Genomic DNA, 25,184 nt, shown 5'->3' on the forward strand with positions numbered 1-25,184 from the left:
TGGACAAAGGGAAGCTTAGATTTATTGAGCGCCTGCTGTGTACCAGGCACTGTGCAAGGCGCTTTACATACATTATCGCATTAAGTCCTCACAACAACCCTGCGAGGTAGGTGTTTATAAACCCCCATTTGACGGATGAGGAAACTGAGGCTCAGGGAGGTGAAGTGATTTGGCCAAGTTCACATGGCTAGTAAATAGAGACAGAAGAGGTGCCCGAGATCGAAGAAAAAAAAATACTTCAGTGTCTGGGTCCCAAGCCGTTTGGTGTGGATAGTAGTACAAAGAGGGGCTCCGCGCGCTCCAGAGGTCTGCAAGGCCAGAGGCCTGCTCCCGATCTCGCAAGACTGGAGACAGCAAGGCGGGGGACCCGCGCGCAGTAACTAGGGAGCAATTGATTAACTGGCAGTGCCGGGGTTGGAGGGACTCGCGGACTAGCTACCAGGGAAATCCGCGACCTGCGCGCGCCCCGTAGTGGCTACAGCGAGTATCACACCCCACACCTACAGGCTTTTGGGGACCAGCCTCCCTCTTCCTTCCCTGGCTGGTTTCTGGAAGAGGCAGACATGCAAGACATTCTCAGGGTTCTTTCAGATGGGTGATACCACCTGAGTGGGAAATCGTGGTAACTATTCAGAGCATCACTAAGGAACACTGGGGAGGAGGAAAAGGGGAAGGCCTAAAAAAGTCTCAAGCTGCTCAGCTCAGACCACCACAAACCAGGGACAGTGACAAGGCCACCACCCTGCACTGCCTTGGGGATCCTACGCCTAAACCTGAGACTGGAATAGGAGCCCTTGCCCACTTACTCGGCTCTTCTGCAAACACTGCACAGTCTCTTGAATTGAGAGTGAATGCAGGTGTCAAAGAAGCCACCCAGGGACGCTCAGACTCTGTTCACTTATTCCTAACTGTCTTGGCTTGGGCAGGGGAGGAGTAGATAAATGCCTCCCCAAGGACTCCAAAACATCAGGGATGGACGTTAGAACTCCCTTGTTTTACATATTACAGGGCCTGGAGAGGGGAGGCGACTTGCCGAAGGTCACCCAGCCAACCAGTGTCAGAGTTGGGATTGGAAGCCAAAACCTGTGACACCAAAGTGAGTCCTCTTCCTGCTTTGCTGGCGGCTTCTGCCAAGAGCCCCTCCTCTTCTGCCAAGGGCCTCTCCGTCACCTGGTCACCTCAGTCCGAAGCCTCTCCATCACCTTCCCCCTCCTGCCCAGAGGCCCTGCCCTGAAGTTGCCCTATGACTATCCCATCCCTGTCCTCCTGCCTTATCCTGCCTAGGCCTCTCTGCTCAGTTCCATGCCTAGTGCGTCGGCCCCTGCTGAGACCTTACCCGAGTGCCCTGAAGACCCTACCAAACGTTAAAGTCTACTGCGCACCCTCACCTCTCCTGGAAAAAAAAAAATCATGAATTGACATATGCTCCCTTTCCTTTCATCTGTGCGCCTTCTATTTTGAGTATGGGAACGGGTATAGGTAAGAGGTACAGGGAAGTCTGTGAGGAAGAAAGGGGACACAAATACAATAAAGGGCCTCTCACTGTCGCTCCCTATTTCCCTGTGGGGTCCCCTTAGTGTCCCTCGCCCCCGAAGAGGACCTCCTCGGTTCGGCTGATGACATCTAGAATCTCTCCGATATTGTCGCTCAGCTCGGCTGCCTTCCCGCCTTCCGGGGGCCCGGTCCGCTTGTTCCGCCAGGAGGCGCCCGAGGCTTCTGTGTCGCTTCCATCAGAAGAGCTGCTATGGACGCTGAGCTCCGCAGCTTCGTCCGAGTCGGAGTCCGGGGCGGTGTGGCGGCGGATGCGAGACACGGCTTCCCGCAGGGCCCCGGCATAGGGCCCCGGGGTCCGCGCCCAGCCCCGGCCTGCGCGCCGCAGGACCGCAGCCACTTCCTCCGAGCCCTCGGCACGGCGCGCGCCTCCCGAAGCCGCTGGGCCTAAGGCTGAGTGCTCTGGGCTACCTGGCTGCGTGGGGGCATCCTGCAGGTTTACTTCGCCGACCGGGAGCCCCAAGATGCGGGAGGCGCGCTCCTCCAGTGAGGAGTCCGCGGACGTCCCGCCCTCAGCTTCGAGCCCACGTCCCCCACCGGGCTGCTGTGAAGGGCGACTGCTCAACAGCAGCTTTCGGCAAGGGGAGGGAAGGACCGCGGCCCCCTCTCCCTCCTCCTTGTTGGGCTTCAGTTGGGTGGGGGCATTCCCCACAAGGCGCGGCACCCCAGCGGGCAAAAGCTGCACATGCTGGTTTCGAGGGGTCGGAACATACTGGGACCGTATCACCACGCAAGTGGCGTCAATGACAAAGACACCTTCCCCACGAGCCGGGCCACGGGAACTTCGTGGCAGGGTGTGGGGGCGGCGGGTCGCCTTCCAACCCTCCAAGGTCTCGGGTCCGGCCTCCTCTCTATGACCCAGGGACTCCCTCCATCCCGTGCCTCCCGGAGCCCAGGGTCTGGGGAGGGTCTGGCTATGTCGGGGAGGCTGCTTTTTAACGGAGGGCATCCAGCACTTGGGGAGCCAGCTCTGTTCTCTCCCTTCTCTCCCTTCCCCGGAGCCCTTGGGATGGGGCCTGGACCTGGGAGCAGGACGCGGGGGGCTGGGAGTGGCAGGTGCAGACCCCGCAGGAACTGTCTCCGTGCCTGGGTTCCCAGCAGCTTTGGCTTGGGGATGTCCGTCGCTACCACTCTTCAGGCCAGCAGCAGCCAGCCTCAGGCTTCTCTCCGCGGCCACCTTACCGGACTCCAGCCTTGGCCTGGCTGTTCCACAGCCTGGGGATCCCCCCAGGAGACCCCGGCCCTGACGGAGACCCCAGGCCCCTAGGACGTCCCGGTAGATCCGAGGATCTAGCCTCTTCTTTGTGCACCCTCCCTCTGTCCTGGTCGGAGCAGAGGTTGAAGAGGCGGGCGCCTGCGAGGGCTCGGGTCCTCGCTTAGTCCCCAGGGTCCTGTGGGGGCCTTCGTAAGAGGGTGGAGCCACGTAGGGTGGCGGCCGGTCCCAGCGGCGTCGCGGGGCCATTCCGGCAGCACCTCTCAGCAGCAGGTGAGCTTCGTAGCTGGGAGGCCCTGGCCGCCGACCTCCCCAGGGCCCCGCCCACGCCGCCCCTGGATTGCTCTGCGGCTGCGCGGATGGACGGGGCGGTCGCCCCACGGACCCCAGGCGCTCCGGCCGTGAGGGAGCTGGGAGCCCTGCAGGCTGGGCCACCCGAGGGGCGTTCCGAGGCTCCGGGCGGGGCCGACCAGGGGGACTCCTTCGGGCCCCACCAGCCTTGCGCCTTTTTCGCTCAGTCTCCTTGGCCTCCCGCTCCTGCGATGCCGCTTTCCTTTTCTCTTGCTCCCGGGCTCGGGCCTCGGCCGGGGGCCCCGCCCGCCAGTTGGTCGCCTCCTGCAGCACCCTGGAGGCCCAGGGCCGGCGGGGCGGCGGCTCAGGGGATCCCAGGCGCGGCCCACACCTGGGACAATGAGCAGGAACCCAGGTGAGCAGTTTGTGGGGGAAGGGAGCCGAGGTCCGGGGAGCTGGGAGCGTTGCAGCCCACTTGGGGCCGCCTTGTGGAGGGGAGTGTGTGAGTGTGTGCGCGTGTGCACGTGCGTATATGTTAGGGTTGAAGTCGAAGCGGGACTCCTCACCATCTCTCCATACACACTTTAATAGCGTCTGCCCCATCTCACCTGCCCTTTCTCACGCCCACTCCTGTCCCCCCAAACAAACGGGATGAGTCAAGCCCCAGCCCTCGGGATGGGGTGGGGGGAGGCGTGGAAAAGAGAAGGGGGAACAGCAGCCCTGGCTGGTGCCCACGGTAAGGTCCGGACCCCAATCCCTGCCCCACCACTCTCTTCCCCTTACCCCTCCTTCACTCACGTGCGGCTCTGGGGCCCGCGGGCCCAGTGGCTGGCCTGGAAGTCCATGAGCTGTCGAGGAGGGGCGCGGCGACTATAATGACAGGAAATAGTCTTCACTTCGATCACCAGCAGCTTTGATTTCTGCACCCAGAGGCAGCTGCCAGACTCCTCATCCTGGAGCTCCCGGGGGCTATCGGGCCCCTCGGAGAAGAGCTGGCCATCCAGCATCCTGCCCCACCCCACCCCGGCCCCCCACCCTCCCACCCGCCCCGAAAGCCCCCTCCCAGCCCGGGGAGCCGGCGCCCACTGCAGAGCGGCGGGCCCAGCGACTGGGGACTATATATACCCAGGCACACGTGTGTGCCTGTCTGTGTGTGTGCGCGCGCATGTGACACGGCGCGGACTGCTCCGCGCTGCTACCTCCCCCACGTGCACGACCGCCTCCTGGGGCCCGGGATTGGGCGCCCCTTCCCACTGCTCTTGTCCCCCAAGCCTGATGGGACCTGCACGAGTGGGCAGGGGATTTCTTATTCTTGCCAAGCTGACAGCGCCTGCACCCCCGCCCCCATTTCTTCAACCTTCCCGCCGTTTTAACCCTTCATTCTCCTGCTTGTCAGGGTGCCTGACCAGCAGCGTTCTGCCCCTGACTTCCTGCCTCGGACTTCGTTTTCTCCGACAGGGAGGTGATGGGAATGGAACTCAAGGTCTCCGCCTGCCACTCTCTGCTGGTTTCCATGGGGTTGGGGTGCAGGAGGGGCTGGCCCAGGCTGGGGGGGTTATTTTTAGCGGCAGTGGCGTTCGGGCGCAGAGAGGAGATGAGTAACCAGCTTCCACGCGGTGGAGGGAGGAGGCGGTGGCTTTCACGCAGCCTTTGTGCGACTCTGGGGGAGAGCTGCCTCCAAGCTCAAAAAGGGTCACCCCCCCCACACACCCTTAACTCCTTACCCTCTCAGTGCTGTGCTCAGGGCTGCTGGTGCAGCAGGACAGGAGTCTGTCTTAGCCATCGAAGCTGCCCACACTCTCATTCTAAGATGTTTGTCCTTGGGCACCCGTGGAGCCCTCTCCCTGAGGCAGGCTCTCTCCCCTAGTCCAGAAGCGAGGATTTGGGGGGTCATAATGTTCTCAGCCTGAGCTCTGCTCAGCTTTATGGAGGACAGACTAGGGTGCGTACCCACTTGCACCCTCTCAGAGGGTATAGAGGAGGAATGGCGTGCTCCCTTGGCAAAACTAATCCCCTAGCAACTGAAATGATAAAAGTGGGCCCTATTTCCCAGCGTAGATCTCTCCATCACCACTACCACAATGCCTGCTGACTCAACCCCCACCTGAAGTGGTGCTCAAGACCATCACCTTTTAGGCTCATTCTGTCCCGGGGAGGGGGTCGTTGCTTACATCTACATGATCCCTCCCCCCAAGCCTATACCAGGTGTCCCCTGATTCACCATGGTAATGTTAGTGGCAGCACAGCCCACGCCAACCCTTCCATGCAGAGACTTAGCAACCATGCCTGGCAACCATGGCAGCAGTTCCAGTGGAGAGGAGGGGTGCGGGGAGGTGGGAGAAGAGTGTGTATGGCAATGGTTCCTGAAGAAGGGATAATTCGCCTCTCCTGAGAGGAACAGGTAAGTAGAAGGCTTTGAGGCTCCCAAATTTTGTCCCTTGTCTTTCTTTCTGCTCCATCCTCAGACTCTGAGACTGACTGGTTAGGTTTTTAGGGGGCAACGGGAGACGCAGATCCCCATTTGTTTTCCACCAAAGTATATGCAGCCCTTAGGCACAGACCCTTCCTTTTAAGGTGATGAGCCAGGAGGGTTGTTTTAGGACAGAGACTGACTTACTGAGAACCAGAGAAACAAAACCCAGGCCTCCTGCTCCCTAACATGGACCTTTAGAGTGAACCTAAACATCCCCTATCCCATCCAGTCGACCCCACTTTACACCTACCAGGTGCACCGATGTCTCTTTGCTTGAAGGTGCTTCCTTCCACCCAGGTCCCAACAGAGCCCTAAGGCTTTAAAAGTCCTTGCCTCCTCCCTAGACACGATGGAATGTGACATAAGGAGACATCTGTCCTTTCCACCATTCACCCACCCCCACACAAACATACCCTAATTCTAATAACTTGGAAGCCTCCCTCCCTCAAGGCTGGGAATGTGCTATGAGAGCTGTGAAGGGATGAATGCAGAAGCAGGGGCTTCTCCAAAGCCATGATGCAGCACTGAAAGCTGACCTCTGACCAGTGCCCTGATGCTTCTCTGTGTTCCATCAAGAAGCCTGGTTTGGAGGAACAAGTATGGTATGGCTGGGTTCATCCGAGTTCTTAGGCACAGTGTGGGTAGGGATACACACAGGAGTTACTCTGAAGTTCTTTCAAATCTTGGATAGGAAATGGTTATCATACCTGTAAGGCAGTGGTGAGATGGTACCCAGAATTTGGTTCATAGCCAACAATCTAGCAGTCCTTACAGTGCTCGGTGCTGACTACTGTTTTGGTCCACATGGTTTCAGCACAGGGAAAGGGTCTGATGGGGTGACCATAATCCTGCTGCTCCCCACCCCCCACTCTCCAGCTCATATCTACCTTGGAAGAAAGGGATTTGTGAGTTCAAAGACAGTGCCAGCTCAGCAAAATCCAAAGAGTCCCACCTTCTCTAAGGAAAGTTGAGAGTGGCAGGTCTCTCTGCCTACCTAAAGGAGATCCTCAGTCTGTGATGGGATCTTCCTTGGGTGCCAGCTATGGTCCAGGCAGAGGAGAAAGTGAGGTGGTAAGGAGCCTGCAGGGAATAGTTACGAAGAGTGAATTAGAAAGGAGTAAATCTAGTGTAGTGGTGAAGTGCATGAGCTCTAACGCAAGGCTATCTCGGCTCAAATCCTAGCTCTACTTTTATTAACGGTGTGGCCCTAGGCTAGTTGCTTAGCCTCTCGGTGCCTCAGTTAAAAGAAAAAAAAATCTGTAAAACTGAAATAGTATCTACTATTGTTCTGAGGATTAGTTGAAGTAATATATGTAAAGCACTGAGAATGGTGCCTGGCACACAGCTTTATATATATGTGTGTGTGCTATTATTGTTGTTATTAATGATGAGCTGGAGAAGCCATATGAAGTAGGAAGGCTGGAGTAGTAGTGTCTATCAACTACAAAAATCAAACACTGAAATACCACGAAGAGGCTCCTGTCATTTTAATTAGGTTTGCCACAAAAAGCAATAACCTCAGCTAACCGCTCTGCCCTCCCCCTCCACCTGAGTCTCATCTCCCTTCATGTGCATACAGCACAGGAACCCAAAGGCCCTCCTCCCCATGATCCTCCCCACTCCCATTATGGGAAGAAATGCCATTAAATGGACTCAGCCTCCTCCATACAGCGTGAAACAGGATGAATAAAAATATCTTTATGAAGAGTTTTGTTGTGTCCATTATCTTAGGGTGGAGTCAGGGACAGAGATAGAGGCAAAGGCTGGGTGAGGTCTGGGGATCTCTCAGAGATCAGAATTTGCCTGAGAAGCACAGAAAGGGGGCTATGTCTAAGTGGGCAGGGACCAGGCTGAAAGATTTCCTCAAGGGTGAGGATAAGGACAGCTAAAAATCCATTCTCCTTCCTCCCCCACACCTTCCCTCACTCCCATGTAGAAGGGTAGGGAGCTCCCGGGCAGGGAACAGAGTCCCAATTCTCTAAAGTTCTCGTCTCTGGTTCCCAGAGCTTTGGGCAGGCAGTGAGTGGGGCATAACCCCTGGTGCTGCATGACCCCTTCCCCCGGCTCAGGGCTTCTCTCCGCCTGTGAGCACCAGGGCCTGCAAGATGTCAGACAGTGATACAATTCCCTTGACCACATCATTCTCATCCACCACTACAAGTCGGTGAACCTGCACAGAGCAATAAGGAAGGGAGAAAGGGATGTTTAGTGCCAGCCTCAGTTAAGGTGAGCCCTTCAGCCCCTACCCTCCACGCCAAACCGAAGCTGCTACCCCCAGCACCTTTTGGGTTGCTGGCTCCCCTACCTCTGCTTCTACCAGCCTGTTGATGATGGTTTCCAGAGTCTCATGCAGGTAGCACTTGAGGACACCCTCAAAGTGATGCGATCGATGTTGCAGGGCTTTGGTCACTGACACATCTAGGTTGTTGTAGGTCTTCTCTGCTGCCAGATTCTGGGGAGAGAGAGAAACATTCATGCAGGGAAGCAAGGGAGCCGGCCCGCAAACTCCGAGCCCACCCAACCTCACCAGAGTGATTTAGGGTAGCTGTCAGCCATGCCCACAAGCCATACCCAGCTCATTCAATTCCTTTTCAAACAGGATTTGAAAGCTTGGAAGCTTCTAAAACCCTCAGGTCCCAGAAGAGACTCTCTTCTTCTCCCTCTCCACATCCAACACCCCACCCCTTTCCCTGCCTCCCAGCACCTCCACAATCACTCACGATAACATCAAACTTGGAGTAGATGTCCACCACACGCCCTAGGGGGACAGAGGCAGCTCAGCAAGGAGGATCTGGCATCCAAGGCTCCCCCTGCCTATAGAATCACCCTCCGGGCTGAGCTGAGGGGACAGCAGATTTTCCCACAGCCTCCCTGGCTTCCCTGGAGCCCTCCCTCTCCTTTTGCCCAATCTCTCACCTTTCTCATCCACCACTGGCAGGGCTGAGACTCGGTGCTGTACAAAGATGCCCAGAGCCACGTAGACGGGGGTAGTAGTGCGGACCATAGCAATGTTAGCATAGGTGCCAATCTGTAGCTCTTCCAGAGACTTAGACATGAACTCTGGCTTGGGGAACTCAGTGATCTGAGGAAATAACCATCATCTTGATTTTTTTCAAGGCCCCTCAAACCACCTTTGGATACCCCTCCGACAAGTATGTAAGAAGTAAAAACTGGGCCGAGGAGCACTTACAAACAACTTGAGGAATTTGAGGATGCGCTTGTGGGTAAGGATGTACAAGGTGTTGCCTGATTCCGGGTCAATAACTGGCAGCCTGTGGATCTTGTTTCGAATTAATGAAGAGACAGCATCAAACAAGCTGTGGGAAGGTAGGGGATAATGATAAGTTCCACAGTGCTGGGCCTGAGGGTGGTTAAATAGCTCCTTAGAGTTTGTTTATAAACAGGTGGTTGGGGGAGAGGAGCAGTGTTCAGACTAGACCTAAATAAATGTGTGTGTGTGTGTGTGTGTGTGTGTGTGTGTGTGTGTGTGTGTGTGTGTGTGTGTGTGTGTGTGTGTGTGTGTGTGTGTGTGTGTGTGTGTGTGTGTGTGTGTGTGTGTGTGTGTGTCGTGTCGTGTCGTGTCGTGTCTTGCCTCTCTTCTGCCCTTGGATCTTTGGGTATCTACGGCCTTAGCTATGATGATGGCAAGGCTCTTTCCCCTCTGGACAAATGGTTAGCTGGAACTCACCTGGCATTAGGAGAAATGCAGACAAGTGGTTTAAAGGAGTCCTGTAGGTACACCTCTGAAGGGAAAAGGGAGGTTCACAAAATACCACCATGAAAAACTGTTTCCCAGGAAACTTTCCATCCCTTTATCCTTTTACAACCCCCAGTTCTCTACATACCTCTCCAAGTTTCTATCTTGTGTTCTTCTAGCTCATAGATCTGAACCTGAAAGCAGAAGCAACAGAACTTGAGACTTGATCTCCCTGCTTCACTAACCCCTTGTAGTTTGTTCGGAAGAAAGGAAATGAGAATGAGGGACTCTGGGCAGGGAAAGTGGTTTTGGTCATTGAGCTAAGGCTCCTTACCAGGGCTGATTTATAGTAGCGGTGCAGAATATTGATGAAATCAGTGATGGTCAGCATGCCTAGAGGCCAAGATAAGAGCCCTCAGCACTGCTCAAAGCTTCTCTCCCTGCCCAGCACAAGATGCCAGTAAAACTGTGTTCCAACAACTTCTGCTTACCCACAAAACTTTGCTTCTTACTATCCCACAAAGGGGCAGCTCGGACACCATTAGTCACCAAAGCAAAGAAAGCTTTCTTCACCTGTAGTGAAAGAGCAACAGTCACAAAGGAAAATTCCCAGGGGGCAGGATTTTAACTGAATGGGAATTGGGTATGCTGGGGAAAACATGAGCCCAACCCCATAGAAGGACAAGGGTATTAGCCTTGGGATGAGGTAGGATGAGAGGTATTGAACCAGAGGCTCCAAGGAAGGGGGAAGGGAAAAGAGGATTTCACCTACCTGAAGGGAAGTATCAAATACAACCAATTTTGAGCTTGTGGGAATCAGGTCATAGCAGCGATGAGACTTCATGAAGGAAGTATACACGCTATTGTTGGATTCTGGAGTCTCTGCATAGGGTGGGAAAGTTAGTAGCTTCCTTCCATGCAACAACTCACAATCAAAAGAGGCAGAAAATAAAAGTATTGTAGTTGCTCAAATATTTACAGCATGATTTTATAAGGCCCCCTATTCTGTTTTGTTCCTATTGTTCCCACAAAACCTGGATAAACCCCTTCAAAACCATTTCATCCAACCCCACCCCCAGGTAGAACTATATAATCTATTGGCTCCTTAGCCAAAAGATGGCTGACTAAAACAGAAAGTCTGTAATACTTTCACTAACCTATTCTAGTCTAAAAGCTTTTTTTCTCATCCTTAACTCATTTTCCTTTTCATATATTTAGCACATTTTCACTTGTTCTCTTTTCTCAATTAAGATGTAATTAAGCTTCTTAAAATCCAAGTAAACTTCTTAAAATTCTTCTAAGACCCACAGATGAGAAAGTCATGGTCCAAGTTGGGCCATTTCAGAACAACACTAAGTTAAAGCCCAGTGCTCAATCAACCTGGCCCAAAACAACGTGAGAGTCCATCTTGGGATGACCGTGTGAATCAGAAATCATCCCACCTACTCTAGACAAATGAGAGACCCTGGCTGGGTTTACCTTTCCATTCCCCTGATTTTAACTGCTTGCTCTCAACTGGAGAAGCAAGCCTCAAAATAATAGCCCAAATGTGCTACATAGTATGCTATGTGTACTTAAAAATATTACACCATCTAATCTGCAAGGCAAATAAATATTGCCCTCATTTTTCAGCTGAGAAAACAGGTGGAAAGCAGCAAAAAAAAAAAAAAAACTGCTCAAGGTCATACCATTAGTAACAAGAAAGACTCAAACACGGATCTACCTGATTCCAAAGTTCACGCTCTTAAATCCTATGCCAGTTGTTTGTTTTTAATTTTTTACCAAAGTTATACAGGTACACAGTTTAAAGAGTCAAATACTTCTACAAATTTTGTTAAGAAAAACTGCAGTCCCTAGCACCCACCTCCCTGTACGACCCCTCCCCAGAGATGAGACCTCTTTTAGCTGAGTATTTTGGTACTTATTTCTACGTCTATAAATAACATGCTTATAGTGCTACTTTTTTTGTTCACTTTTAGGCATTAACTATTATCATGCAAGGAAGATGAGAGGCATTATCTATTATCATGCAAGGAAGATGAGAATTCTCAATTCTCTTTACTACCAGGACCCCATTATAAACATGCACCTCCCATCACTCCGTTCTCCCAGAAGTTAAACTGTACGGTTGGTTACATCAGTATTTAAATAATTTTGACTAAATATTCATTATTCAGAGCTAAGTCAAGTAGTAAAGTCTGATTTTTTTTTCTTTCACAACTTTTTGTTTTCCTTGGAGTTAATAACTGTCTTGTCTTTTTGTTTGCTTAGTTCTCTATGCATAATACTTATAACTAATTCAATCCCCAAACTCTTTACCAATTGTTTAAATCTCCTTTCAAGAAGTTCAGAAGCATGAGGTAGTCTAACAATTTAAACTACCCAAAGAAGTCTCTCTGGAGCCTTCTGACCTGCTCAGATCTGGGCTGGTGTGCCTGGTGTGCACTGCTGTCATCCTTAGATCTTCCTTCATCACCATCCAGGGGAGCCAGCCCTTTCACGTCTCTCCTGTACTGGCACTCCTGTGTCCTGTATCCCATGTTTTCATCTTTTTTGATTACTCCCTTGTTTTGGTGGAGCACATCTTCCAGTAGCTTCCTGAGAAAGGGTGCATGGGAAGTAAATTTTTTGAGACCTTGTAGCCTGCAGATATCTTTATTTTACCCTCATCTTTGAATTATAATTTGACTGGATATAGAATTCTAGGTTGGAATTTATTTTCCTGCAGAATATTGAAGGCACTGCTTCATTGCCTTCCAGCTTCTGGTGCTGTTGAGAGTCCGGAGTCCCAGGCAATTCTGATTCTTTGTGTGTGACTTGTTTTTTTCTCTTTGGAAACTCAGGATCTTCTCTTTGTTCCCAGTGTTCTGAAATCTCATGATGATTGTGCTTTGGGTGGGACAGTTTCACCCATTGTGCTGAATATTCAATGAGTCCTTTCAACATGAAAACTAATGTTCTGCAGTTCCAGGAAATGTTCTTGAATTGCTTCCTTGATTGTTTCCTTCCCTCTGTGTTGTCATTTTTCTCTTTCTGTAACTCCTATTATTTAGATATTGGACTTCCAAAAACTGATCCTTTAAGGTTTGTTTTTGTTGTTGTTGTTATTGTTTTTAAAATACAGTAGTCCCCCCCTTATCCAAGGTTTCACTTTCCACAGTCTCAGTTACCCGTGGTCAACCCTAGTCTGAATATTAAATGGGAAATTCCAGAAATAAACAATTCATAAGTTTTAAATTGCACGGCATTCTGAGCAACATGATGAAATCTCTTGCCATTAAGCTCAGTGTCAGCCCTGGGCGTCAATCGTCCCTTTGTCCAGCATATCCCGCCCGTTAGTCACTTAGTAGCCATCTCAGTTATCAGATTGTCGCTGTATCACAGTGTTTGTGTTCAAGTAACCTTTATTTTACTTAATAATGGCCACAGAGCACAAGAATAGTGATGCTGGCAATTCGGATATGTAAAACTGAAGCCCCAAAGTGCTTCCTATAAGTGAAAAGGTGAAAGTTCTTGACTTAATAAGGGAAAGAAAAAAAATCATATGCTGAGATCTATGATAAAAATGAACCTTCTGGACTTCCCTGGTGGCGCAGTGGTTAAGAATCCGCCTGCCAAGGCAGGGACATGGGTTCAATCCCTGGTCTGGGAAGATCCCGCATGCCACAGAGCAACTAAGTCGGTGTGCCACAACTACTGAGCCTGCGCTCTACAGCCTGTGAGCCACAACTACCAAGCCCATGTACCACAACTACTGAAGCCCGCACGCCTAGAGCCTGTGCTCAGCACCAAGACAAGCCACCGCAATGAGAAGCCCGCATACTGCAACGAAGAGTAGCCCCCGCTCGCCGCAACTAGAGAAAGCCTGCATGCAGCAACGAAGACCCAACGCAGCCAAAAATAAATAAATAAAGATAAAATGTTAAAAAAAAAAAAGAATCAGCATAAACACAATTCACTGATAAAAAAAAAAAGGATGAATCTTCTATCTGTGAAACTGTGAAGAATGAAAAAGGAATTCATGCTAGTTTTGCTGTCACACTTCCAACTGCAAAAGTTGTGGGGTCAGTGTGTGATAAGGGCTTAGTCAAGATGGAAAAGGCATTAAATTTGTACAATAAGATATTTAGAGGCAGACAGACCGACCAACCCCATTCACATAACTCTTAATATATGTTATAACTGTTCTATTTTATTATTAGTTACTGTTGTTAATCTCTTACTGTGCCTAATTTGTAAATTAAACTTTCATAGGTATGTATGTATGTATAGGACAAAAACATAATATATACAGGGTTTCATAGTATCTGCTGTTTCAGGTATCCACTGGGAGTCCTGGAATGTATACCCCGAGGATAAGGAGGTACTAACTACTGTATCTTTTCTCTCCTACTTTCCTCTTCTTTGATTTTTTCTTTTCCTTTATAGTTTATTACAAGATATTGAATACAGTTCCTTGTGCTATACAGTAGAACTCTGTTGTTTATTTTATATATAGTAGTTTATATCTGTTAATCCCATACTCCTAATTTATCCCCCTCCTTTCTCCTTTGGTAACCATAAGTTTGTTTTCTATGTCTGTGAGTCCACTTCTTTGATTTCTAATTCTGCTTTATGAGAGATTTCTTCAACTTGATTTTCCACACCTCCTACTTAGTTTAAAATTTTTGCTATTGTATTTTTAATTTCCAAGAGCTCCTTTTTTGTTTTCTGAAAACTGCTTTTCTTAAAAAAATTACTTCCTATACTTGTTTCATGGTGGAAATATTCTTCATCTGAGTATGCATTAATGTTAATTTTTTAAATTTATTTTTAATAAATTTATTTATTTACTTTTGGCTGCACTGGGTCTTTGTTGCTGCATGCGGGCTTTCTCTAGTCGTGGTGAGCGAGGGCTACTCTTCATTACGGTGCGCAGGCTTCTCATTGTAGTGGCTTCTCTTGTTGCGAAGCATGGACTCTAGACACGCGGACTTCAGTAGTTGTGGCACGCCGGCTCAGTAGTTGTGGCTCACAGGCTCTAGAGCGCAGGCTCAATAGTTGTGGCGCACGGGCTTATCTGCTCTGCAGCATGTGGGATCTTCCCGGACCAGGGATCGAACCCGTGTCCCCTGCACTGGCACGCAGATTCTTAATCACTGTGCCACCAGGGAAGTCCATTAACATTAATTTTTAAAGTTCTCTTCTCTATGCATTGACTTTTCCCTTCTGTTGCTTTTTTTCCTGTTTGTTTTTTTCCATTTGTGGGGGGCAGTTTGGATCACTTTTTTCAAGTTACAGGGTTTCTTTAGATGTCTGGTAATCCTTGGTTTAAAGGAGGATTCAAACCATATTTTAAGAGTGGAGTCTTTTTTTTTTTTTTTTTTTTTGCGGTACGCGGGCCTCTCTACGCAGGCCTCTCACTGTTGTGGCCTCTCCCGTTGCGGAGCACAGGCTCCAGATGCGCAGGTTCAGCGGCCATGGCTCATGGGCCCAGCCACTCCGCGGCATGTGGGATCTTCCCGGACCAGGGCACGCACCCGGGTCCCCTGCATCAGCAGGCGGACTCTCAACCACTGCGCCACCAGGGAAGCCCAAGAGTGGAGTCTATAGAGCTGATTAGAAGCTCTATGTCTGTAAATGAACCTTGTTGACGGTGAACCATTTAGATGGGGAACACTCAATACTTACATTTATAGGGCTTTCCCCTCAATGGGATTCTGAAGAGAAGGATTATTCATGCAATTTTGTGCTTGGAGGATGAAGTCTTTTCTATTAGCACTCTGAAAACCGAATGGGGGAAAAGGGCTGGGGTCTCAGCATCCAGTATGGTTCACTTCATGCTCCTGTTTTCAGCGCAGTACCTCTGCCTTCAACTGGGCCGGCGCCCCTTTCCATACCTCCAGTCTTTGCCAAAGTTGGGATGGGAGTTTCCCAGCTGCACTCAGTGGGGGAGGGAGTCTTGGGATATGACTGCTTCTTAGACCTTCAATGCTTTTGGGCTTTCCTCACTGCTAGTTTATAATTCAGTTTTCTCAGGTCTGCTAAGTCACTTACCACACTTCTGTCTGCTTTCCAGCTTCCAAAAATTCATTGCTATTATCTCCTCTCTAGTTCTCCCTATTCTGATGGTTTTGTACCTTTAAAAAAAAATTCCTTCATGGTTTTAGTGGCTTTTTGTGAAGGAGCGAAAGTAGATGCATGTATTCAATCCACCATCTTTAACTGGAAGGCCACCATTGTTCCTCAAATTTGAAAACTCACAGACTCCCAAGAAGACTCCCATGTCTTTTGACACCAGTTTAAGACATGCTACACTGACAGTTAAATACCACCATTCCAGGCTACAGGCCTACAAACATATTTGACTTGGTTTTCCCAGGATTTTTAAAATAATTTAAATCAGTTGCCCAATTTAAAAAAATCTGGAGATTTACATAAAAATCCAAACTCTCAATTTCTTTTCATAATCAGAAGATCTTACAAAAGTAGGTTGTGAATTCCCAAATAGTAGCAATTGACCAGACCTGGATAGTTGCTGCCTCCTTTTAGATGCAACGAGATCTACAGGTTATTGTAGTCATACGCAGCTCACGTCACTGCTTGATCCATGGAGGCAATTTGAGTGTCTTACCCCTGCCTCAGTTGGTGCTAATGTGAATGCACTCAGAAACACAAAATGAGCACTGATATCATGGGGCAGTACTCAATTATGAAGAATCATCTAGGTAATTCAAAATATGACTATATTAACTTTTTTGGATACCAACAACATGAAAACAGAACATTTAAAAAATTCTTGTGGAGAACTCACGGACCTTTAATAATATGTCCTAGGATCTCATCCCATATTTCAATCCTCTGAGAAAGTGTGTACTCCTAATGCCAATAAACATGTCCTAGGAAGACTAGGAGTGTTCCTGGGCAAAATTCTTTACCAGAGATGCCTATAAATTTTGCTTCTTCCTAGATGACCTAGGGTTGAACCATTCCATTCTAACCAAGTATTTGGGCAGGTGCTGGAATTGCCTTCTCCTGTGCCCTGAATTTTAGGGTTTAGTGCCTCTATTTCTAGATTAGTTCTAAGGGTTTCAAGTCCCTTCTATAATTTCTTGTGTATACTCAGTGGTTTTAGTGAGATCGCTGTATGATGAAATCCTAGTGGCTTTGTTTCTGGGCTACTCAGAACATACCAGGGACTTTTTTTTTTTTTTTTTTTTTTTTGCAGTATCAAGTCATTTATTCATTCACTATTCTTTCTTTCTTTCTTTCTTTTTTGGCCGCACGGCACGTGGGACCTTAGTCCCCCAACCAGGGATGGAACCTGCACCCCCTGCATTGGAAGCACAGAGTCTTAATCACTGGAGCACCAGGGAAGTCCCTACCAGGGACTTCTAAACCATGGTTAGCCAGCCCAGAGTTGCCTATGGAAGTTTTCCCTGTACCTCAAAAGTTTCTCTCAGGTGGTATGCCAACTGAGGATATTAATCATCCTCACCCTGCCCAAGATTTATTCCTAGGTGATCTTGCCAAATCACTGTTCCTGATTTATGTGGTTTGGCACATTATCTGGCCCAGCTTTGATCTTCCCAGGGAAGACTCCGGGAGAAATTCAAAAGCACTGCTGAAGACAAATTAGGATTGGGCTACTGGTATGAAACTGGTTCTCATACCAGTTTCCTTTCTTCAGTAAACTTACCTTGAGGATGCTCATTTTCCAGAGCTGAGTAGTTATCTGAAGAAGTGACCTGGAGAGACAGAGGAACAAAGATTCAGCCTATCTTAGGCTCCATCCATTTGAGCCTAGCAACATTAGGGAAAGGGCTGGTTAACTAATGACTTCCTTGTCTTTCAGAAATATTATCTCATTTAATCTTTATAATAACCCTGAGGTGAATACTATTATTAGCCTTATTTTCACAGATTAGGAAACTTAGGTTCAAGAAATATTAAGCAACCTGCCCAAGGTCGCATGGCTGGCAAAGGGTGGAATGGGGATTTGAATACAGATCTGTGCTGTTCCAAAGCTCATGCCCTTATATACTACCTTGCCTAATGAAACATTAGGTCTTAAAAGCTGAGACTAGAAAATATGAGCTTAAGGTTGGCCCCACAACACTCTCACAGACCTATTTTATAAAAATATGGAAGCCAGAGAGACAATACTGCTTTCCCCCAAACAGTCACTAAGCATAGTTGTGGGCACCTGAGTCACTGACGTACCCCTTACCATGAGAGGGGGCCACATCTGGGGAGGATCCCAGCAGCTGACTACCAGAGAGAGTCGAAGTTTGAATGACTGAGGGGTAGATAAGAAGGATAAATGTTCTGAAACTAGGGAACTGAGTCCTCTCAGCACCCTAGTGAGTCAAAGGCTGCTATAGCCCAGAGGGTGCTGGTTTTCCAAGTTTCCTTGTTCATGACAGTCTGAGATTAGAAAGTGCTTTGAATATAGAGAAACCTTCAGAACCATCTCTGTGCTCCCTCAAGTGGGAACATTTGGAAATTTCATTGTTATCTAGGAACCCAGGAGAGATCATGATAATTTTTGTCGGCTGGAATCAACAGTTTTGCCTCTATTTTGCTCTGTCTGGGTAATATCCCCAAACTAACTTAAAGTCATACTTTACCTCCACAGCTGCTGTAGTGACATGAAGTTAAAGGCCTTGGCTTGAAGCTGGGAGGTTGGCTGGTAAACAGGGTCGAGTTGGCAGGACAGCCCTAAACTTCCCTCCTCTAATGGGCCAGGGTGTGGGCAGGGGATAATCTCCCTCTCTTCTGTCTGGGCAGCATAAGGCTATCAGCATGGCCCGGCATTTTGGCAAAACTGTCGGAACAACAGCCTCATCACTTCTAAGTGGGAAAGAGGTCTGTTTAGCAGTAAAGCAGTCTTACAAAGATCTATACAGAGACACAGAAACAGCTACTTCTGTAGAAATTATTGTACCCAGCGTATGATACCTATTTACTGCACTGTGCTACAGTTATTTTGTTCGTTATCTATCCAAACAGACTGTAAATTCCTGGAAGCCTGGAACTATCATATAGTTCTTTGTATCACTCCCTCATACCACGTAGCATGGGGGTTTGCATATAACTCGCAACTGTTTTGTTTTTTAACTCTCAAATTGATAATGATACACACTGATATGAACAGAGAGACCTAAGATTAAGTTACAGAGAGAGAAGAGAGACATACAGCTAAACAGAGACACAGATACCTACATAAGAGAGTCAGACACAATTGAATATGACTTTATCTTTCTGCCTGTTTCTCCACACAGGAGTGGGATAATTATGTCCACTCTCTCTACATTTAATAACATAGGGGACTTGTGCAAAATACTATTTTCAGAGACACACCCTAGATCTGACACACAGACTCACAATTTCTTCCAAACTCCTGATCCACATTCTCAGTTGTTTGCTGCACCACCACAGATGTCACAGAGACTCCTCAAATGCTTCAATACAAAACAGAACAGCATCTGTCCCTCCAATCCTATTATTCTTACTGTGGGTCCCACCTTTGTTTTTGCACTGCTGTCTTCCCTGATGCCTAGAACTGTGGTCTTGATTCCTCCAAGAACAAGCTATGCCAACATGTCTGCTTAGAATGACAGAGCAGGGCATGACCTAAACTCATCCTTAACATCTATCAGCTAAGCTGCTATGTTAGAAATGCCTCAAAGCCATCTCTCTCCTTTCCACTTTCACAGCTTTAACTTAGCCTTTTACATCCCACTTCTATAGCATTCTCTGAGCTGGTCTCCCTGCCAGTTTAGAGAAGAGGAAGTCTATTTCCTCTTCAATTTGTCTTTCATGCTGTCACCAAGTTCTCTCACCAAGCATCTCAGGTTTGGAAGGGACTTTCAACTCCAGCAACCAAGAACTCACTACTTTCTGAAGCAGCTTCATCCATTTACAGAAAGCCGTTAGGAATATTCCTAAAGTACACTCACTACCTTGCTCATGAATCTTCCATGGGTCCTCTTATTACAAAACAAAGTTCAAACTTAATGTGGCATGCAATATCTTCAACCTGACCCGAGCCTACTTTTCCATTTTCCAGTCATTTCTCCAACTGTGACCAAAATCCAAAGCTCCGGCAACATCAAGCCACTGGCTCACCCCAATTAATCTCTACATGCCCCAGTTTCTATGCCCTTGCTCACACTGTTCTCTCAACCTGCAATGCCCTCTCGTGGGCTGACAGCAATTTCTCCCTCCTCTATGCTGCCACGGTCCTTTTTCTGCATCTTGATGCTAGCATTTATTACAGTCTACCTTAAATAACAGCTGTCACTGACTTGCCCTCACCCCCACTCCAGTTAGGCTAAGCATTTTCAAAGCAGGAGTTTTCCTTTTTCTTTATTTTATTCAATTAATTAATTTATTTATTGGCCAAGACACGTGGCCTGCGGTATCTTAGTCCCCCCACCAGGGATCAAACCCAGACCTGGCAGTGAAAAGGCTGAGTCCTAACCACTGGACCGCCAGGGAACTCCCTTTTTTTTTTTTCTTTTCAAAACTATTTCTATTCCAAAAACCTAATCCAGTACATAAAGTATGAGGGCTAAATCAGAAAACCTATATTAAAATGCTTTGTAAACCATAATATATTTATAAGTAAGTAAAAAATAATGTTATTTTGAATTTAATGGAATCAGAACTTTCATTCTTGTTCAAAATTCTCTTAATCTGTAAGAACTTACTCCCTTGCCTGGGTGACCAGCTGCAAATCATTTTACCACTTTGGTCTGGTTTCTTCTTTATAACCTTAGGGACATGACCTCTCCGCAGGCAAACAAAGGGTACAGTAAGGGAATGACCCTGGGCGTGTAACTGATCCAAAGAAAGGTGAACCTGCAGCCCTCACACAACTACAGTAGCAGATGATAAAAACCAAGGTAGTCAGAGTTACTCTGCCTGACAAAGGATACATGGAGGGAAGTGAATGGGCAGGGTTCCAGAGTACTAGACAAAGGCTCCTGAGAGTGAGGATGGGTCCAAACAGGTAGTAGGCAACCTGCAGCAACTCTGGGAGGATGACAGGGACCTGCCACAATCCGTCAGTGCGTGCCTGCCAAGGAGCTACGCCAACACACCTGCTCAGAATCGCAGAGCAGGGCGTGACCTAAACTAGATCAGGGACACAGTGGCCTCTAACACTGAAAGGGTCCCTCCTTCGGGGAAACCCCACTTTTCAGTCTCATTAAGGGTATGTTACCTCGCTGGACACCTCAATGCAGTATAAAAGTCTTTCAGACGTCCCTCCTGCTAAGGACTGCATGAATCACACTCACACAACTGGGGACCAGGTGCTACCTGCAAGCGGGGGTCCCTCGGAACCCCCTGCTTCACCCAGGAAAGCTGGCTCACAACCCTTCTCTCTCAGGCAAACCTCCGAAGGGCCCGAGGCGCTAAAAGGAAAGGAGGCCCGATATCGCCAAGGCGTGCGTAGGTTCCAAGAAGGGAGCTAGGAGTCACTGCCCGCTCGGGCTAAAAGTACCACGGACCGAAGGCAGGCACGGGCGCGGCCCAGTCCTAGGAGATGCACTCAGCGAAGGAGCGGAGGAGCAGGGTCACGGGATAGGACTGACACCCTGCTTCTCGGTTACTGGGCACCAGAGCCGGCCCCGGCCTCCCCGTCCCCTGACGGGGGGGGGTCTCAAGCTCCACGGCGCCCTCCCGCAGCCCTCCCGCGCTCCTCACCGCTTCCATCGCGACAGACGCCGGCTGGGTTCGTTCGTTTTAGGAAGCTTGCCCGGGGAGGGAGGCGGGGAAGGTCCCGCCCCACGTCCGGTACCGCGACGCCACTTCCGCCTACGTCAGGACTGACGCAAGCCAAGGGCGGAAGGCCAGGAGCTGACCCTTCCGGCGTGGCCTGGCCTCCGAAACCGCCCTCCCCCCAGTCCTCCCGCACCTCACAGATCCCACCGACGGCGAGGGTGACGGGACGGAGCCGCTTGTATTTAAAATGTTCTTTTTTTATTTGTCGTTTAAAAACAAACTTGGAAGAAGCAAAATCCAAAACTTGCCCTTTGCCTCTTGCAACATAAATTATGTACAGTTCAGAATGATCGCTGATACAAAACATGCCAAGGACAGGGGCGCTGGGGGTGGAGGGAGAGAGGGCGCTTTAAAAAAGGGAATCATTTCATCCGTTGTTACGAAGGACCAACCTTGCTGTACAGGATACACACAACACAAAATAAAGTCTTCACGGGATTCACACTTGTCAGAGATTTATTTTTTAAAAAGGGGGAGGGAGGGTCCTGGAGGTGAGGGGAGAAGACCGTAAAGGGGAAAAACTGAAAATTGAATATGTGCAAGTGTAAACCAACCCAAAATACAAACATGGGGCACGGGGAAGGGCGGGGCGGGGGAGAGGGAATTCTGATGCAATTATACAGGCGGGGTACTTTTTAAAAAAAAAAAAAAAAAAAAAAAAAAAACCAACAACCAAAATTCCAACCTTGTAGCTTGGGTCTGAGTTAGTTTATATAAAAATTAAAAACTGTATAAGGTTTCTTCACTAAATTCTACAGGACTATCAGATACCTAGCATATGCTTACAAAGTCTGCCCCATCCCCTTTTCCCAATCCCGGGGCCCAAGCCCCAACCAGAGCCTGACTCGCAGGAGCCAATCTCCCCCTCCCTGTAGCCTAGACCTTCTTTGCTCTTGGAAAAGGAACATCCAATGGCTTTGGGGGCAGCAGCCCAGTCTCCCCACTGTCTGATTTAACTACAGTGGTTTCCGTGGGGGTGAGGGGATGTTATTCTCTTAAACATTTGCAGCTTGAAACAGTTGAGGAAGCAGCTTAAAAAAAAAAAAATCTCCCTACCCCCATCAATCCGCAACCCCCCAAATTCGAAAACAAACAAAAACAAACCTAAAATCACAACAGCAACCGTGCTCCCCCTCCAGCAGGCCCGCCCATACACCACCACCAAGCCCACCCCTACACTCCAGACATTTGATTCTTGAAAATATTAATTACAAAATGCCCTTTGCCCACAGCCCCTAGGAGAGAACTGCATATAAGCTTCATCTTCATCCCCATGGCTCCCTACCAGAGAGGGGTCTGGGGCCTCACCCACCCCCTGACCTAACCCTACCCCCAGGAAGAGGTTCAACTGCAGCACAAGCTTGGGCAGAAAGGGGAAGGACAAGGGAGGAGGCAGGGGAACCCATTACCCTCTGGCTCCCCCTGGGGCCAGCTCACTTTTGTGCGTTATAACATAGTCCAACTATACAAAAGGGGGTGGGAATCGCCCAGCCTCTATACCCCCCCCTTACAGCAGTCACAGCCAGGGGGTGGGGAGGAGGGGGTGAGGAAAAGGGCGGTAGGTTGGGTAATGGAGGGGGCTCCCCCACAAGGGGAGCTCCATGTGTCCGCCCCACGCCCCCCTACCATTTATAAACTGGTTTTGTAAAAAGAAAATAGATATATTTATATAGAATATATAAAGCACAAAAATTAGTAGTTTTACATTTGCTCTCCCCGGGGGTGGGGGGAGAGGGGAGGGTTCTCACCTCCAGCCGGCTCCCCCATGCCCCACAAGACTATGTACAATCCCATGTATAAATAGATAAATACCCCCCACCCTCCCCGCGCTGACACTAAGCTCCCCCAGCCCCACATCACCACCCCTTCCCACCAGACCAGCAGCAGTTTGGTGACGGAGGGAAAGTGGGAGCTCCGGGCCACACCCTGCCTCACTGGGTATGGGCATGCCACTCAGGGATAGCCCTCACCCTACCACCCACCCACCCTATCCAGGGGCTGGAGGGCAAATGGGCTCATGATGGGGTTGGGAAAACCGGAGGGAGATATCCTGGTCCTAAGTTTAGCACACCCCTCCTGCCCCCATGTCCAGATGGAGAAGGAAGTCCTAGAGCAACTAGGGGCCAGTCATCCCCAATCTTCATCATCATTAGTCTCAACCACCATCCCATGCCCGTAATTAAAAACAAAGATGGATTTTTTGTTGTTGTTTTTTCTTCTTCCTCCTACCCCCCTTCCACCCACTCAGAAGAGGGCAGTGAGGTGGGGGAGAGGGTTGGGGCAGTAGGGGGCTTGGAGAGGGTCTCACATTTCAAAACAGCAAAAAATCCAACACTTAAATGAGGTAGGTGTGGGTGCGGGGTCTCCTTGCCCGGCTTGCCTGGCTTGCCCTCCTGGGCAGCGGGGCGCCTCTTTCCCGTTCATGTTGCATTTGTCAGAGTGGAAAACAAGGAAACACAACCCATAGAGAGACAGAAACACAGAGGAGAAGAGGGAGACAGAGACAGATTGAGAGGGAAGGGGATGGGGGTGAGGGTGGGGGCAGGACCCGGCAGGCAGGGCCAGGTGTGGGACCCGGCCTTTGGGATTGTCAAGCTTAGTCAAGTCTCTTTGCAGCCTCGAGTTGGGCCAGAGAGGTCGGTGGGAGCAGCAGGGCTGTGAGGCCCGGCCACACATCCTCCTCCCCCCTCCCTGCTGCCTCCCAGATGCTTCTGGGTAGTTCCCAGCCCATATCCCCCTCAAACCTGAGATGCCCAATGGCTGCTTCTGTCTGACCCCTCCTGGAGCTGGGGGCAGAGATGCCAGCCTGGGGGCCAGTGGCGGGGAAGAGGGTCATCCCTGGTGCCCAGGGTGGGCGTGGCCTAGGGCCCTCTGCCCCAGCCTCCTGCTCCAGGGGCTCCGGTCAGCCGGCAGCCCCAGCCCTGGGTCCTGGCTCTGGCTGCTACCTCTCTTCCCCCTCATCCCTTTCAGGGAAGAGGTTGGGGTGGGGGACTCCCCTGCCTGGTAGCCTCAAAGCTTCTTAGTTCATCCATTTCCGACAATTCCAGGCTCCACAGTGGCAGGGGATCTTGTGCTGATCGTCCTCAAAATCAAACTGATAGTCATATGTCAGCTGGAAAGAGAAGAGGGCAGAATCAATGCCAGTCCCCCAGAGGAAGTGGGGGAGGGCAGTGGCCTTGGATTTTGACTTGCGGCAAATGGCAGAGAAGAGGGAGCTGCTTTGTCACTCACTGAGGGATGCTTCCTCTTACCTCCTCTCCTTTGGGGATTCGCCGGCTGGAGATGATGATGATTTTGTCCTCCTTGTCAAATGTCACAACTTCCGCCACACAGTTAGGGGCACAGGAATGGTTAATGTACCTAGGCAGTGGGACAAAGTCAGAAACGCCGAGCAACTGGGTTGGATGGTTCTGGTTCCCTGTTGGCCCACCCCCAGAATGCCACCCCAGGGGACTCTTAAATCCCTTCTTACTCATCCCTCTCTCACCTGGCAGGGCCTCCGGTCAACGTAGCATCAATGACATGTTCGTTGTTTATTCGAAACATGTAGATGCCTCGATTCTAGAAAGGCAGAGGTTGCAGAGGAAGGGGCAAGAATATCAGAGAATGGCAGCGGCGGTGGCGAGATCAAGGAGTGGACTTGGGCAGTGGGCTTATCTTCATTTCCTATTCTTCCGTTCTCCTGCCTCTCCCCTCCTCTTCCCACAGCTTTCCACCTGCTCCTCTGGCCCCAATCCTGCCCCCTGCCCCTTGGCTAAGTGTGGACCACGCACCATGATGGCCCCTCTGCCAGCCCATACCTGCTCCTCATAGATTTTCTCCCGCCGGTTGGCCACCTCATTGCGAATGATGGTGCCAATGTACTCAATGACCATTGTGTGCTTTTCTAGGTCCTTGGCCGCATAGAGCCCCAGGCCCTGGATACGGGAGCGAGCCAGATATACATTGTTCTTCCACTCAGTGCGGAGCCGCCGGTACTGAGATGACTTCGAGTGCACAAACTGTTTGCTGTACGGGGTGTTGGTCTCGCCTGTGAAGGTGCTCTGATATGCCTTGGACATGCTGGTGCTGTTCAGAGTGTGGGGCCTGGGAGGTGATATAGTCCATGACAAGACAGCTCTCCCCCAGACCAGGCACACGCCACCCGCTTCCTCCCTGGGATGTGCAACGCTCCAGTTAGGGGCACG

At 49.8% G+C, this 25,184-nt stretch overlaps 3 protein-coding genes across 24 annotated transcripts in view; all 3 read right to left on the reverse strand.

Moving 5' to 3' along the window:
- On the reverse strand, positions 1 to 6,857 carry DDN (dendrin). Of its 6 annotated transcripts, none has more exons than XM_033436402.2 (5): positions 6,523 to 6,857; positions 5,779 to 5,868; positions 4,780 to 4,918; positions 3,854 to 3,925; positions 1 to 3,446 (listed from the first exon to the last, which is right to left on the reverse strand). In XM_033436402.2, exons 3-5 carry the CDS (start codon positions 4,857 to 4,859, stop codon positions 1,574 to 1,576), a joined length of 2,025 nt encoding a protein of 674 aa, XP_033292293.1. In that variant the 5' UTR covers positions 4,860 to 4,918; positions 5,779 to 5,868; positions 6,523 to 6,857; the 3' UTR covers positions 1 to 1,573. The 6 variants fall into 6 exon arrangements, with proteins under 6 accessions (XP_033292293.1, XP_033292294.1, XP_033292295.1 ...); XM_033436403.2 differs by having other exon boundaries at positions 6,065 to 6,857; XM_033436404.2 differs by lacking the exon at positions 4,780 to 4,918.
- A 141-nt stretch (positions 6,858 to 6,998) lies between these two features.
- On the reverse strand, positions 6,999 to 21,027 carry PRKAG1 (protein kinase AMP-activated non-catalytic subunit gamma 1). Of its 9 annotated transcripts, none has more exons than XM_049694658.1 (13): positions 20,920 to 20,982; positions 16,904 to 16,952; positions 11,637 to 11,823; positions 9,998 to 10,107; positions 9,717 to 9,798; positions 9,560 to 9,618; positions 9,374 to 9,419; positions 9,217 to 9,271; positions 8,719 to 8,845; positions 8,445 to 8,610; positions 8,249 to 8,286; positions 7,834 to 7,980; positions 7,212 to 7,698 (listed from the first exon to the last, which is right to left on the reverse strand). In XM_049694658.1, the coding sequence occupies exons 4-13, from the start codon at positions 10,067 to 10,069 to the stop codon at positions 7,594 to 7,596; spliced, it is 897 nt and encodes a 298-aa protein (XP_049550615.1). In that variant the 5' UTR covers positions 10,070 to 10,107; positions 11,637 to 11,823; positions 16,904 to 16,952; positions 20,920 to 20,982; the 3' UTR covers positions 7,212 to 7,593. The 9 variants fall into 9 exon arrangements, 8 of the variants coding, with proteins under 8 accessions (XP_004274423.1, XP_049550614.1, XP_033292296.1 ...); XM_033436408.2 differs by lacking the exon at positions 20,920 to 20,982 and adding an exon at positions 17,835 to 18,486; XM_004274375.3 differs by lacking the exon at positions 11,637 to 11,823 and having other exon boundaries at positions 6,999 to 7,698; positions 20,920 to 21,027.
- Positions 21,028 to 21,173: 146 nt separating this feature from the next.
- The window catches only part of KMT2D (lysine methyltransferase 2D), a 39,499-nt gene continuing 35,488 nt past the window's right edge, over positions 21,174 to 25,184 (reverse strand). For all 9 annotated transcript variants that reach the window (XM_049694646.1, XM_049694641.1, XM_033436393.2 and 6 more), the window contains 4 exons: positions 24,798 to 25,083; positions 24,485 to 24,558; positions 24,249 to 24,357; positions 21,174 to 24,109 (listed from right to left, as the gene is read on the reverse strand). In XM_049694646.1, coding sequence (XP_049550603.1) covers positions 24,017 to 24,109; positions 24,249 to 24,357; positions 24,485 to 24,558; positions 24,798 to 25,083 — 562 coding nt within the window. In that variant the 3' untranslated portion in view covers positions 21,174 to 24,016. The remainder of the gene's footprint in view (positions 24,110 to 24,248; positions 24,358 to 24,484; positions 24,559 to 24,797; positions 25,084 to 25,184) is intronic.

The sequence above is a fragment of the Orcinus orca genome, chromosome 11, assembly GCF_937001465.1.
Source record: "Orcinus orca chromosome 11, mOrcOrc1.1, whole genome shotgun sequence".
NCBI classification, from domain to species: Eukaryota; Metazoa; Chordata; class Mammalia; order Artiodactyla; family Delphinidae; genus Orcinus; species Orcinus orca.

Coding starts and splice junctions, on each gene's coding strand:
- DDN (XM_033436400.2), bottom strand. CDS start 4,949: ATGACCCCCCAAATCCTCGCTTCTGGACTAGGGGAGAGAGCCTGCCTC. Junction 3,926..4,779: donor CTGAGCACAGCACTGAGAGG/GTAAGGAGTTAA, acceptor CTGTCATTATAG/TCGCCGCGCCCCTCCTCGAC. Junction 3,447..3,853: donor CGCGGGCCCCAGAGCCGCAC/GTGAGTGAAGGA, acceptor TCATTGTCCCAG/GTGTGGGCCGCGCCTGGGAT.
- PRKAG1 (XM_033436405.2), bottom strand. CDS start 18,618: ATGTGGATCAGGAGTTTGGAAGAAATT. Junction 10,108..16,903: donor GGAAAATGAGCATCCTCAAG/GTAAGTTTACTG, acceptor CACCCTATGCAG/AGACTCCAGAATCCAACAAT. Junction 8,611..8,718: donor TCAAATTCCTCAAGTTGTTT/GTAAGTGCTCCT, acceptor TTATTTCCTCAG/ATCACTGAGTTCCCCAAGCC.